Consider the following 15,166-nt stretch of genomic DNA (forward strand, 5'->3'; position numbering starts at 1 on the left):
CTTGATGCTGTCTGTAGGGTGATGATTGGAGTAGCACATTAGGCCGCAGCGGAGGTGCCAATGAAATCCCATGTCGGCGGATGCGCAGTGGTAGCTACGTGAAGGCCATGGGAGACATGGAAGACAGCGACGACTCGGAGGGAAGCCCCAAACCCTCGCCAAAATCCGCCGCTCGTCGCCAGAGCTACCTCAGGGCTACGCAGCAGTCTCTGAGCGACCAGCTACCCCCACGCAAGTAAGACAACAGACTGAGACACAGAGCTGTGCTTTATTAATGCAGTACATATTCAAATTCAAAACACCAGATTGCAACCCGCCATCAGCAGGGTACATGTCTGTTAAAAAAAAAGACTAACATGAGACAGTTGATTAGCACATCCTCTCAACAATCAAAAGAAAATAAATAAGCCACCCTTTTCTGGACGTACAGGAAGGAAACTACCACGCCCAGCCTCACCATGACAGTATGCAGGAAAATACAAATGCATGCAACAAGCACACACAAGCACACACACACACTCCACGCTGCGCTAACTCATGCATAGAATTCGGTGGTGTCACACTCCCTGTTGTCCCCCACATGCCAGCCTTACTACCATACCTCAGCTGTGATTTACCTTCCTATTGTTGGACCCACAAAGAACCAGTCTAGCTAAGAGGACACAGACAACATTGGTGTAGTTTACATAATATGACGCTGGCATTTGTTTCCACTGAACCAGTAAATCACCACAAATCAGCCTCATTTCTCGGACTGACTGGCATTGCGCCTCACTTGTCTTTAAATTACATGCTCTCTGAAGCAGACATATTGCACAATATGTGATGCAGGCGCAGCGGGACAATGCTGAGTTGACTGTGCCTTTCCAGAAAATGACAGAAAATGCATTCACATTCTTTTTATTTGCATCTAAGGCAATGTTGAGCAAATGTAAACGAGACAGAACTGTCATGTTTTGTAATGTCGAGGAACAATCACGACGCCCTGAAGTTACAAAAGGTTTTGTCAGCAGTTCCATCTGCTGTCTAATAGAAATTGTTTCTATGTTTCTATTTGAAATAACTGTCTGCAGGGTTTGCTAAAGACATTTAAGGAATGTTTATCAAGATAAGATATCAAATAAAACCTTTTTAAAACGTATTATTCAATACATTGTTGTCTACTGCCATAGATTGTCATGCTTTGGCATACTCAACAATATTTTGGATATGTTTTTAGATTTATTTCTTTTATAGTCAGCATAAGTGAATTGAGGTATGCTTTCAATTTTCATCAGCACGCGTGTATATTATAATCGACTTTCGGTATTCACCAAGGTAACTCCAGAGATTGAAAACTTCAAGACAATATCTTTGTGACAATACCTTCTATGAAGCAGCTCTTGTTTTTGTTTTCAGTGTGGTCCTCAAGTTTGGAGGTTGCAGTGTCAAAATATCAGTGCCGCACTATATGCAAACACTTTAACAGCGGGCGCATTTCTGGTTGGATCAAAGGAGTATTGATGTAAGATTTCATTCACCCGAAACAAGAAGGCATCATCCTGAGAAACCCAACCACAGGCCGACCTGACATCCTCACCTCCACTTACATAAAAGGATTTCAAGTCCGTTTAAAGTCTATGTTTAGAAAATGAAGGATTTATTCTTCCCTAAAGCGTGCTTGAATGACTAACCCTACTCCCCCTGCCGATCCCTGACCACCCAACCCCCACTCTCTTTCGCTCTGCTCCACCCTGATTGGCTTGAGCAGCAGAACCCTGGATTACACCTCTTTGCAGGGGGAGCTGGATGCCCTGTGGTCTCCCCTCCACAGTGTGTCCTCTCTGCACCAGCTGGGCAGGTCAATGAGCAGGTCAGTGATAGGTCTGTAAGCCACGTCTCAGGAGCGTGGTGCAAAACGCTTTTGTCTCATTGGATCATTTACAACCAATGGCTTTGCACTGCCCCTCTCAGATGCCTGTAAAGTCAGTGGCAACTCCAAATGCCAATTCATGCCCTGCTGCTAACAACTGCCAACCTCCCTTAAGCTTGTAAATACCATCTGCCCGGTGCTTTTAGCAGAAAAGTAGCTGAGTGTGACTCTATTCCAATTGGGGAATGAGGGGACATCAGTGTCCATACGCCATGTCATGGCAGCTTACTGTCATGTTACTATCACTGTGTGCCAACAAGGAATATGTAAATAATGTGACTTTAGAGCTGCAGTTTGATTAAACTTAAAACCTGTTCTTTGTCTTTGGCACCATGATGGCACAGAGGGCTGTATACATACGTCGCCTGAAAGTCCCTGGCTTTGCATGCCCAGAGGCTACAATGACGGATGCCAAAATGAGATGAAATTGAAACAGATTTAGGATTTGGATTCACGATGACTCATAAATGAAAGTGGAAATAAAAGGGGGTAACTTGAATGACAACCTTATCCTCCTTTTATCTCTCTTTCAATTTTTTGGTTTTGCTGATCATTCATTTTCTCCCCCAATCCATGTTTCCCTTCTGCCTCCCTGTCATCAACTGTCTTTTCCCTGGACGTGTCCTCATGCACTCCTGACATCGCGTTTCATTTTCCTCCTTATATTTCATATCCCTAACACATCTCCTTTGTCTTGTCTTACCTCTCACCTTACCCCTCTTCCTAGCTGTCTTCCATCTCTCAGAGAGCTCTCCAATAATCGCAGCCTGGACAACCTAGACTGCATTGAGGGTACCGTCTCATCTTCGCCACACTGGGATGACGATGACTTCAGCCAGGCCTGCAGCACCTTGGGCAGACGTAGCTGCTTGGGACAGGTCAGTGCTTGCCTGGACAGGACAGACAGGTGTTGCATTAGGTGTGAGCTGTCAAGAGGCTAAATACGAAATCTGTTTCTCTCTGTCTGTTTGTGCCTCTCTTTTACTCTCAGATATGTTTCTAATGAGTTGAGAATAGATTTGTACTTGCTTGAAATGTGCATGTCTTGGCTCCAAGCAAACTCTCTACTTTCAAATCAACAGTCGGTTTCAAAGACCCCTTTGTCTGCCTTGAGCTACTAACACGTATTTCCGTGGAATAATTTGCATTTTCACAGATAAAGCTTGAATGACAGTAATAAAATGGGCTTCCTCTGAACACAGAATCCCTATTTTCCAAATGTATCTCGTACAAATTAATGAAATTGGTAGCTTTAAGTCTAATTTATCCACTCGCATAAGAGCTATTAGCCTCCCACTGACAAGGTCACTAAGATGATGAACAACTATGCGGAGTGGCTCTGATCTTTTTCAATGAACTAGTCAAATGAGGCAGTGCAGGCTATTAGTATGGGATTTACATCCAATCTCTTGAGAGGCCACCACATTACAACAAATGTGTCCAATATAGGAATGTATTGTTTGGATTTGCATGCACAGCAGCGTGCCGAAACATTTAATATGCATTATAATTTAGATTGGTTGAGGTCAAGTTGTATAACTTGGAACGTTTTCCAAAACAAAAATGAATTCAGAACAGGGAGCTTAATCAGAACAAGTGGAAATCACCCAAACCCAAAATGTAACATAACTCCAAAATGTGTGTATGTGTATCTTCTCTGCTTCATTTTGTTTTGTGCTGCCTCTCCTGCACTCACCCCCTTATATGCCTCTGTTACCAGTCAATGAACCATCATAATAACTTTGCTTCTAACACATTTTTAACTCCTACTCGGGCATTTCTGTCAATGAACAGAATATCAAACCCATCATCTGCAGGGCTGGTTCTTACTCTTCAAAAGAAGTCTCAGAAAGAGCATGCAGTTGTTGTAGAACACTTTTCAAAGTGATGCCTCTTTGCCTTGGCATTTCTTTTGTATTCTGTAAATTGACAGGTCTTACATAGCTGGCCATGCAAGAAATGTCAAAGAAATGATAATGCATTTCACAGATGAAATGACAGCTCATCCAGAAACCCAGCATGTGGAGGAGTAACACTAGTTTCACAGGGGTTGAAGAGCACTGTGCTCTGCACCACCTAGCACTAATTGTACCTCATTGTACCTGGTTACCTTTAAACTTTTAACTCTTGGCTCCATTTCATTTCATCCCATCAGATGCGTCTCACAAATGAAAAATGCCCTTTACAGAAACAGTCAGCTGGGCAGTTAGTGGTCACCTCCAGTGCTGGGAACGGCTCAAAATGACCCAACTCATGCACGGCTGTTCTCCTTGCCACACTACTGCTACTGTCTGTGCTAATCTTGCCCTTTTGCTTTTATCCAGCTACGGGACCTGGAAATGAGTCATCAGTATGAGGACCGCAGCTCCGAGTCCACATTCAGAGATTCCCGTTCCCACTCTCAGGACAACCCAGAGCCTCTAGACTTGCCCATGCCGACATGCTTCCGATCCCGCAGCCACAGCTACCTGAGAGCCATCCAGGCTGGCTGTTCCCAAGATGACGACACAGCATCCATAGACTCAGGCTGCTCACCGCCTCCTATTGACACCACTGTTCGCAGCTACAGCACCAGCACTGGTGAGTCACTGTCTGAAAAGACAAATGATAGATTTGCTGCAAATGTATTTATTTGAATTCATAAACCATATGAAGTGGTTTCCTGGAGTTCTTACCATGATGCAGTGATATGTGTTACCAAAACTGTGATCTATGTATATGTATAGTGCAAATCTGTTTTGGTTATTTATTTGGTTTAAGCTTTAATGATTTTTTTTGCAATTGTGACCCCTATTCCAGAGGGGCACATGGGCCAAATTATTGGCTTCATTTGTATTTCCCATAACATTACTTTGACTGCTCTTCATAGCCTTGATCCTGGATGGGACACTAGTCCTCCAACAGGCACGCCCCAGCATATTAGCTCAAATGCAGCCTCTTTTGCCCATGCTAGACGACCTTTCTACACAATGGAAGACATGGAAAGAGCAGTTTGGCTCTTACCTGATAGCCACTGGCTTGGACAAAGCCCCAAAGGAGAAACAGCTTGCAATTTTTCTTCAGCGTTTTGGGACAGACAGACAACGCATCGTACCCCCACACACAGGTAATAAATTCTAACCAGCTCATCTGCCCTAATTCTTCTTTTTTTAAATCAATGTACCACTTCAAGGACTACACAAGAAAAAGCAACAATTAGAACTCACTATCAAGACAAACTTGATCAATAAAGAGACGCTAGTGGAGCTTTGGTTGTCATTGAAATTGATTACAGGACTTAGCAGTACAAGAAGGCCCTGTGCAATCTGCTTTTGACTTTGATGTTGAATTCGCTATAGCAAAGGAATAGTGAATGTGTCAATGCTATTAGGGGCTGGATGGCAGAAGATTGTTTACGACTCACGACGGAGGTTGTGGTTATTGCACCAGATGAAGTTATCCCTAAGATCAAGCATATTATTGGTCCATTCTCACATCACCCCCATACTCAGATCTCTTCACTGGCTCCCTGTAGCATATAGGATCCACTCTGACTTACAGAGTGAGACTACACTGTCAGACTCCTGCATATGTGGCTGAACTACTTCCCTTTTTACCAGCCCGCGCTCTCAGATCACACTTGTTAAATTTTCTGTCCGTCCCACGCGCTTGCCTTAAGGCCCGGGGTGACCCAGCTTTTGATGCAGTAGCACCAAAGCCGTGGAACGCTCTGCCTGCAGCCCTACGGTTTGCTGATTCAGTGAATTCATTTAAAAATCAGCTCAAGACACACCTGTTTAGACTTGCATTTGGGTAAAACTCATGCTCTAGGTCTGCTTTTACGTTTTTATTGTGTATTTCACTGTTTATTGTGCCTTCTTAAATACATTTCATGTTTTAAAAACGGCCCTTGGTTTTTAATTATTGGCCCCTGTATGGTCACATTGTGTTATTTATGTTTGTGACCCTTTTTTTGTGAAAAGCGCTCTATAAATATATTTTACTTACTTACTTACTTATTACTGACTGCACCCCGTGTTCATAAAATAACGTGGATATTATGAACATCTGCTTGGTTGAGTATTACCGCGGAGTCCCCACCACGTGGCGCTCTTCCCCATAGTCAAATAGACTTTAGAGGATATGCTGCCTTCAGGATGGTAGAACGTTTCAGTTTCCATTCTGATATTGCTGGAGATCTACAGGATAGTCTGAATTGTTGTTCCGTGTGGTGTAGTACACACTTAATTATTCGTCCTAAGTAGGAATAATACTGAATGTTGTTGGTTCTTTGTGATTCATCAAAGAACATAGAAGCTTTTTTGCAACATGTAATAAAACTGTCCCCATGGAGAAAACTATACTACGGGGGTACTACAGTACCTACAGTATCCACGTTGTTATTCAATTGCCTCATCAAAAGTTCATCAAAAGCACCTGAAGTGCACCATACTCACTTTAAAGTAAAATAGTCAGACCGTGGAGCTGGAATGTCCAAGGCGGCCCTGGAGGCATCAGTAGACACGCCACCACGCCTCCCTCGGGCTCAGTGACAAACAAAGGCAACGAAAGCCGGCGTGTCAGCTCCACAGCCTGGACAAGAGGCGGTGGATGTCAGCTCCGGTTACAGGCGCCCGGTAAATAATTAGTCTTCACTCAACACACCGCTGTGCTGTAAACTTGTTACTGTGCCTGATAGCAGGGTAAGTATTTTTTAACCGTTGTTGTTATAGAGTTTAACGCTAATTGTGTTGTGCACAGTGTGTTTTCCGTTACAAACGACAAGTAGACTACTAGCTCCAGATGCATGCACATTTCGACCATTAAGCAAAGCTAAAAAATAAAAGTGTGCAGGATATGAGGAGAGTCATCTATCATCAGTTTGATATCTGCAATCTCTGAGAGTAATATCTGTCTGTCTGTCTCCACAACTGCCTCCATCGTTGACATGTTTTTATGATCTCTCATACTTCCAGTGCTGCTGTCTGATGCACTCTTTACTTTATTTATTATCGAGTGTCCCATGTGTTCAGTACAAAGTGCTGTGTTGCTGATGCCAGAAAAAAAAGCATGTACCCACTATGTGTGCACTCTGTGATGCTACACCATGGGAGTCAGATAAGTGGGGTGCTGTTAAAACTGTTTGAGGATGTTATAGTATTATTATTATTATTATTACCACAGTCGATTACTACACCTAATAAAAGCTGCTTCTTTTCAGTTGCTGAAATGGAAAATTGGTTTTCACGGGGGATTATTTGAGGGCTGCTCCACTTTGGTCCCACACGGTGTCCTGTGTCTTGCAACATGGATTAAAATCCCATTTTGAGGTCACATTTAATATAAAGAGTGTACGGATTTGTAGCTGTGTTGTTGTTGAAAACATTTTAATGTGATAATTCATTTGGAATAATAATGGCTTCGCTCAGAAGGGAGCCCGGATAGTTTCAGGCAAGGCTGTGTGACTGTTTAATTGATTAAACAATACAGATGGGTCGACTGGCGGGCAGCAGGCGGCTTTGGCAAGCAGTACTAAACCGTTAAATAGAGCATCACAAGCCACCCTTTGTCTTTTGTTGTCCCTGGTTCTTGTCCAGCTCCAACTGACCACAAAACAGCGTCCCCTAAACCAATCTGCTTAAAATGTAGATTGTTGCTGTTGAATAGTTCACCAGGCTTTATAACATTAGAGAAAGCTAGACCAAAACTGTCATCCTGAGTGTCTCATCTGCCCCGCAACATTTGAGATGTTGGACTGTATTACATAATGAAGAAGAGGGGGAAGAGATTGGATCAGGGCTCGTCAGTGAAATGATGCATTCTGTCACGTGACCAATGAGGGCATGAATCCATTAACGTGAACAAAGATAAACATTTCAGACCCAAGTTTGCTAACTGAATTATGGCTAAAAGCCCTAAATGCTTTCATTTCATCTATGTTAATAAGAACAGTCTTACCACATGTTGCCACTTTGCAACATTCCTGACAATTTAACATAGACATTCTGTAATAATTAGGCATAATATTTTAAAACCTCATTTTGACTTTCAGGGTCTAAAAAGATGTTTCGCTTCACCAACAACATTGCGGGCAGTGTGGTTGGTTAATTACCTCTCCACAGCAAAGGTGGTAGAATGCTATTAACAGGGAGGAGATCACTGTGTGGGTTGTAGCTCATAGAGGGTTGACTGAAGTGTGTGAGTATTAAGCCAGGATATAATCTGTTAGTGTGCAGAGGGTTGGTTACACTGGTGAGAGGAAACAGTTTTTAGCGGCTGTAGCTTCATGCAGCTAGCCTACAGTTGTTTTCCGGCCTTTGAAAATCCCGTCTGGAACCAGGGCTCGCTGTGGACAGCAAAACCACTGTCCAAATGGCATGAAGACAGCAGTGCTCAGTGCCCACTCAAGATTCCACTCCAACATTTTGGCACAAAGCATCTGCTTGTCTCTGTTGTTAAATTCCCTTCTGTAGAGCAACCATTAGTTCTACTTAGCAGCTCCTGCAGACAGTGGCTCTAAGCTATCATCTCTTGGCTTCACTTTAAGTTCTGTTGATACCTTCATTTTTTTAGTTTTGGACATTATTCAATTACTAATTACTCACCCGTTTCACAGCTGAGATCTGGGATGTGGCATAGCCAGTAGCTAACAGCCATCGTACAGTATGTTCAGTGGAACGATGTGGTCAAACTCAAAACCTGTTTGATCCCTTGTGTGGTTGTCCTGTGCATGCAATTGTTAAGCTGTGTCTTAGTAGAATCACAAAAACATAATCGCATAATAACGAGGTGCACCTTGTATTGAGTCTGAGTCCTTACCAGAGCAGACTGGGTTTGAATCTGACCCCCCTCTCGCTCCCCCTTTTCTATCTAATATCTTCCAAAAAAAGCCCATTAAATAATGTTTTTTTTTCTTTTTAAATGACAATGCTAATGATAATTTTTAGCATGTTCCTAATCTTAAGTAGCATTTCCTAATTGGCATCAAACACAACGTACAGCTGAGGATGATTGGATTGTCTAGGTGTCTTAAGTCATACACTAAAGTATTGGTACATTTTAACCCGATGACAGAGGTATGTAGAAAGTCCGGGGATAACCAAAGTTGTTACAAATGATCCTGAAGGGGGCATGAATGTCTGTACCGAATCCCACGGCAATCTGTCGTGGGGAAGCTACTGTATGTGATGACAACACCGTTTCCAAAATAAAGTACATCATCTTTGGCATTCCTGTACTGCCGTTTCTTGTTACTTATTGGCCGACATGTGGCATTTGTCATGAGCTAAAGTCGGCTGAAAACATTTGCCCGGCCCATTTATTGTGTCCGGCTCTACTACTTTATCTCCTGTCTAATCTCGGAGGCAGCTGTCAGTTATGATTTTAGGGCTTGTTTTGGTGAGCCAAGCAGATTCTGTGGTATTAAGACTTAAGGGTGAATTCTGTTCGGAGTGACGAAAGCATGATGTGACACTTGGAGAACTGCAGGGCACACACACACACACACATATATACAGTATGTGTGTGTATACACACACATCTATGCCCTCTCACACCCAGTTAGTGAAAATGACAGTCCTGCAGACTGGGCTGCAGGTGTGCAGCTGGTGCCGCATCAGCGACAATCCCATTCTGCCCAACATCTATCTCTGTCAGGAGAGGAAACATGGACAGTGAAAAAAGCTGTCTCAGCAGGTTTTCCTAAGGCAAAGAGAGTGGTCAGAGGCCAGTGGATAATCCATGGCGATAGGTGCATGTAGGCTACCGCTTAGCTATGGCGGATGCTAAACTGCAGGTCTCCAAAAATAGCTTTGTGAGAGTGGATTTCAGCCTTTCAACTTGCCAAGAGTGGGCAAGATGTGTTCTGAAATGATGATGGCTCTGGATATCAGTAAGATGCTGTGGTTGACACATCTATTTATCTATCTTGTGGATGTCGGGGACCACAGATCTGACTTTCAGACTGGGTTCCATCTTTAAAATGGGGAGCTGAGGGTGTGTTCCAACAATTTAAATCATCACAACAAGCGAGTGATGTTCGTATTGTCAGCTTATTATTTACAATAAGGGCTGGGTGTGTGTGTGTGTGTGTGTGTCGGTCTGTTTTTTTTGTGATGTACGTGTGTGTGTGGGATGTGAAGGCACAGCAAAGGTCTGGAGATGGTCCAAAATGGGTCCAATTTGGGTGTTGTCTCTGTTGTTTACAGAAGGTGTCGGTGTTTTAATTGATTGATATTTATTGTCATTCTGGGTTGGGTAGGTTTATTTTGTTGGTGTGTTTTAAACAGTCTGAGTCATCAAAGGGACAACCCGAACTATGCTAAAGAAGCTCTTGGGCGGAGGACCAGGTGGAGCTTGGACCCGGGGATGTAGTTCAGGCGGATGCAGTTCTTTGGAATAGTTTGACTGACTGCAGCTCGTTGTTGTGGGAGGTCGTATGAGTTCTGTGATAGGTGAGGTTGCATGAACATTAGAGATAAAGCTAAGAAGCAGATTACAATAAACAACAACCCTTTTGTTGAGGTGTTTTCTCAGCCGCTCACATGTTTGCTGCAAAGGCTGTTTGTTGCAACACGAGGCATTCACAATGTTTGCTTCATGCTGTGCCTCATCAGATGCTGTCAAGTCGTTTCCTTTTGGATGTCGCCGCAGGAAATTGTGATTATTTATTAAAATGCCAGTATTTATGATAGTTTGATTCGTGTGCAAGAATCGCAAATCTGGTGATTCTGTATTGTGTCTGTTTGGGCTTTTCTACATGAGTGCAACAGCTTTTAGTACACAATGGCTGAGCTTTACATGTAATTTCATTGGAAAATAATTGAATTGAATTAATATCCCTGACAATAGTCTCTATAAATGCTTCTGCCACGGTTTCATCTGGTGGAATCATACTTGATGTTAATATTCGGATATGAAGGCCTTGACTGTCCCACTGCACCATAAGCTGCTGTTTGTCAGCAAAAATGTCAAGGAAATACAGACTCTGCATTCACAAATTAAATGAATATTAAAATAATTTAATAGCAGGCTGATGAAGCAGCTTGTGCTGTAATAATATCCCTCTGTGCGCCTCTAGTCTTAGGTTACATCTGCTTTCCACTGTTTTTTTCCTGTGTGGTGTCAAATAAAGCGTCTGTTTAAGGGGTCACGTAGTAGCCACAGAGCATTACAACAAAGTTCCCTGTTTAGATTATAGGTTCTGCCTTTACTGTGTATGTAGCATGAGGGGGTTTCTGTGGTCTCGGAGGCATCAGAGACTGTTTGAATGTTCACATGGGCAACAGAAGAGTCTTTTGAGTCTTAATTTTTTATTTGTAGTCCATGAACTTTATCTCTTCTGAGTCACTGTCTATGTCACTGAGTGAAATCCTGCTCACGGATGGGATGGGCCACTTACTTTTGCTCTCACTGATCTATTTAAGACTGTAAGGGATAGCACTGACCTCATCACAGACAACTGACTGGCTGGTTGGTGGATGAGAGAAGCGAATGAGCGGCTCTGCTGGTAGTGAAATAACGTAGCCGGACGGGCGGAGGACGGAGCAGTGAAGGGAGATGTTTCAGTCTGTTCTGTGCAAATCTGCTTTTTATGTTGAGTGCTGTGGATTTCATCATGTAAGCCCACATTCACACTGTAAGGAGCTCAGCTTCAGATTTTTAACCTTGTGTACAGGCTGCCATGTGACCATGAAACTAAGCACCGTAATATAATCCAACATTAACAAAGCTTAGCACTTTTGCCAATTGCATCCGTTTTTAGAGGCTCCTCAGGACCTTTTGATGACGTGTATCATTGAATCATTGAGAAAATGGGACTGAACATCTGCATTAGACAGGTGTTTTCTCTTTCTATGGTTATGTACCTTTCTATTATCTCTTTTACAGCTGGAGGGTATATGTGGTCTGGCATTAGGGAGTGGTGCACATAAATGTCCTCGTCCTTTTCTTTCTCTCTTTCTCATGTCTTTTTCTTCTTGATTTCCCCTTCCCCTCTTCTCTACTTCAGTCTCCACAGGCATCACCACCTCTAAGAAGGCCGCTCCTCCGCCGGTGCCGCCCCGTACGACCTCCAAGCCCTACATCTCTGTGACGGTGCAGAGCAGCACAGAGTCGGCCCAGGACAACTACCTGGACCAGCAGGACCGCAGGTCGGAGGTCAACAGCCAGTCCAGCCACGCTCACAGCAACTCCTCTGACAGCCTTGACAGCACCCGCGCCAACAGCCTGGCCCGGGGTATCACCCGCCCTCCACACATCATCCCCACGCCCATCGCCATCCAGAGAGAGCCAATCGCACCCACCACCTCCAATGCTTCCACTGAGACAAGTGACTCGGTAGTGCAGCATGAATCCCTGAAATCAGGATTAAACAAAGTGAATCTAGTGGCAGAGGAACCCCAACTGGTACCAGTACCCAGACGGAAACTGTCCTCCATTGGCATACAGGTAGGCAATGGGACTGTTGCACTATCCAGGGCTAGTACCGTTGGATCAACAGAGAGCCCTAGATACAGCTGGAGTACAGCTCCACAACGCTTGTTTGGTTTGAATCCAGGAAAAAACGTTTTTTAGCAGTAATGTCTGTGGTGTATGGCTCTGTCTGAGTGTGTCACCTCAAGCCAAAACATGTGCTTGCAAGCTAAAAGGTCTCATTAGGGTGAACGTCCCTCTATCATTAGAGCTGGCTGTACTGTTTTTACAAAATTCCGATTTGTGATCCTCCTAAAGCATAACTCTTTTGTTCTGTTTGTACTGAAATAACAGAACCTCTTCTTCATTTTGCAGACCCTGCACATTAACAGAACTCAGGCAGGGGAACCATTAATCGTGACACTTTTTAATTGAAAACCAAGCACAAAATTATACAGCTTTTCTCCAAATTGTTCTTCTGATGATTTGGTTTATCACCTGGAAAATTAAAGAAGCTGCGCAACTGTACTTGCACTAGCTGGAATTAAAGGCCTGTGAAATCATTCGTGCCAAGATTCTCGAGTCGGGGATTATGTTTTTTTTACATTCCACTCTTTACTTGTTCTCAGGTTGACTGTATTCAGGAAGTTCCACGAGAGGAGACCCCGCCATTGGCCAAATTTCAGTCAATTGGAGTACAGGTGGAGGACGGGTGGCAGTAAGTCCTCTTCCTGTCCTTGTAACAACGTGAGGAATTTACATTATAGCCACACACACTGGTCTGACTATTCCTTCCCTCTACAGAAGCTTTGTAAATGTGAAAACAATGTGAATGTGGTTTTATCTGTGTCTTGTGTTGGTGGTGTTAAGATGGATTCCTGGCATGAGTTGTTACTGTTTAAACTTGTCTCTGCTTATTGTATATTTGAGATGAGTTTCTAAGTTACTGCCGTCTTATTTGCATTCTGTGCTTTTGACGATTTGAATGCCAGGAAGTTCCTCTGGCCTCCTCCTGTATTTATTGGTTTTGCATGCTGCAGTGCATTTAGTGTCTGGTATCTAGCAGCTGTTCTGAGTCCTGACAGATATTTTATCAACACAACCAGCTAAACAAGAGTTCCTCTGTGATATGTTTTTCCTTCCTTGTGTTTTTATCAATGTTGTGCACACATTTTGTGCTGTGACATTCCCTCAGCTGCTTTCCCAGTCCTCCTCTAATATTTCTTTAAAATCCTTCAGTCGGGCCCTCATAATATTTCATCTTCTGAGTTAATTGTAACTTCTCAGCATTTCCAGACAAGAAATGGAAGTAATGTTCAGCCTGTTCTTTCCTTTTGTGATATGAAAACAAGAACCTAGACTCCCGCTGACAAGAGATCAGTTGACACCAGTCCGAGTGCACTATTATCAAAGGCCAGCCTCTGATCGATCCTGTTTATTTATATCTGTATTGACCAGCAGAAGTCGATAATAATTGTTGTGTGTGTGTTTGTTTGTATTTCAGATATTCTTCTTGAATAATTTATTGTTTTCTTTGTCTGCTGTTTTGGATATAACGGTGAACAAAAAAAACCAACTAAATTGGCAAAAGTGTTTCAATTGAAAGGCCCGTGTGTAACGGTGAGTCTCACTCTTTGTTTCAGGCTCAGTCGCTCCAGTAGCATGGCCTCAAAACAAGAAACAGACTCAGACACACAAGACTTCCCTGTCATCTCTTATACCAATAATGCCAAACAATTTGAGAAGAAAGTCATGGTCAACAGTGCCATCCAAGCCATGAGCTCCCCTCCCGGACATGACTATCTAGACAACGGAGACGCTACCGGTGACATCGCTTCACCTCCGCCGCCCAGGCAGTTCCTCAATCGCTCTACCACGCGAATTAGCTCCTCCTCCTTCTCAGAAAGTCTAGACCCGGCGCTGGACCCCTCGTCTCTACCGCCTCCGGACCCTTGGCTGGAGAGTGGGAATGGGAGTAACAGCAGCGTTCCCCAGAGCGGAGGTGGGGGAACGCTGTGTCGGAGAGACGGCCACTGGTTCCTGAAGCTGCTGCAGGCCGAGACAGGACGCATGGAAGGCTGGTGCCAGCAGATGGAGCAGGAGACCAAAGACAACCAGCTCTCAGAGGAGGGTAAGGCTGACCGGGTACTCTTCACCAAACCCAGGTGTTTTTGTCGTACTGCCTCCAAGTTTACAATGCCAGGCGAGGATGTATTGCGAGGCAGTGAGTTGTTCTGCGTAGCTTGCACACTGTGGGGATCATTGCACTATCCAATCCTTTTTTTGTTCCCATACCAAACCATGCAATATTTAGCTGCTAGACATGCAAATATGTTACGGGTATGATCCGTATCTAACTGATAATATTCTTGAGGTGTCCTCTTGGGCTAGCGTAATTAATGTCCATCTACTTTTTAATTTAAATAAAGTTATTTGGCCCAGAAAAAACCCAGAACAAAGCCAGATGTACAGTCAAAGCAGTGCTGAAGTCAAACATGTGCAGGCCCTCTGGATGAACCCTGCACGTCTTGAGCCTCCTTCCAGAGGTCTGCTGCTGTCTGACCTCACCATGTGCTTTATCGGGCTCTGCCTCAGTCACAATCGCTCTGTCAGACATACTCAGCATGGAGGGGATGAGGCGGTAATACCTGGGGTTACCACACACAAGCAGGCCTGTAATCCCCAGAATTACACAAATCTACTCTGGAACTGATTAAACCTCCAGATTAGATCAGCAAGTGAGCACACACACGCACAAATACACACTGTACACATAAACAAACAAACCGTAGGAAGGCTTTGGATGCTCAGTTCAGTGTGTGTGTGTGTGTGTGTGTGTGTGTGTGTGTGTGTGTGTGTGTG

General features: G+C 43.8%; 1 protein-coding gene across 9 annotated transcripts in view; it reads left to right on the forward strand.

The window, feature by feature from the left end:
* Positions 1-15,166, forward strand: part of dlgap4b (discs, large (Drosophila) homolog-associated protein 4b) — a 100,115-nt gene that overhangs the window by 78,529 nt on the left and 6,420 nt on the right. For 6 of the 9 annotated variants that reach the window (XM_031850991.1, XM_031851000.1, XM_031850980.1 and 3 more), the window contains 8 exons: positions 18-235; positions 1,751-1,852; positions 2,640-2,790; positions 4,237-4,492; positions 4,866-5,018; positions 11,901-12,340; positions 12,934-13,022; positions 13,948-14,435. In XM_031850991.1, coding sequence (XP_031706851.1) covers positions 18-235; positions 1,751-1,852; positions 2,640-2,790; positions 4,237-4,492; positions 4,866-5,018; positions 11,901-12,340; positions 12,934-13,022; positions 13,948-14,435 — 1,897 coding nt within the window. The remainder of the gene's footprint in view (positions 1-17; positions 236-1,750; positions 1,853-2,639; positions 2,791-4,236; positions 4,493-4,865; positions 5,019-11,900; positions 12,341-12,933; positions 13,023-13,947; positions 14,436-15,166) is intronic. The other 3 variants (XM_031851024.1, XM_031851016.1, XM_031851042.1) reach the window with 3 other exon arrangements.

Source organism: Anarrhichthys ocellatus, unplaced genomic scaffold, assembly GCF_004355925.1.
Source record: "Anarrhichthys ocellatus isolate YVR2014 unplaced genomic scaffold, GSC_Weel_1.0 scaffold1, whole genome shotgun sequence".
Taxonomy (NCBI): Eukaryota; Metazoa; Chordata; class Actinopteri; order Perciformes; family Anarhichadidae; genus Anarrhichthys; species Anarrhichthys ocellatus.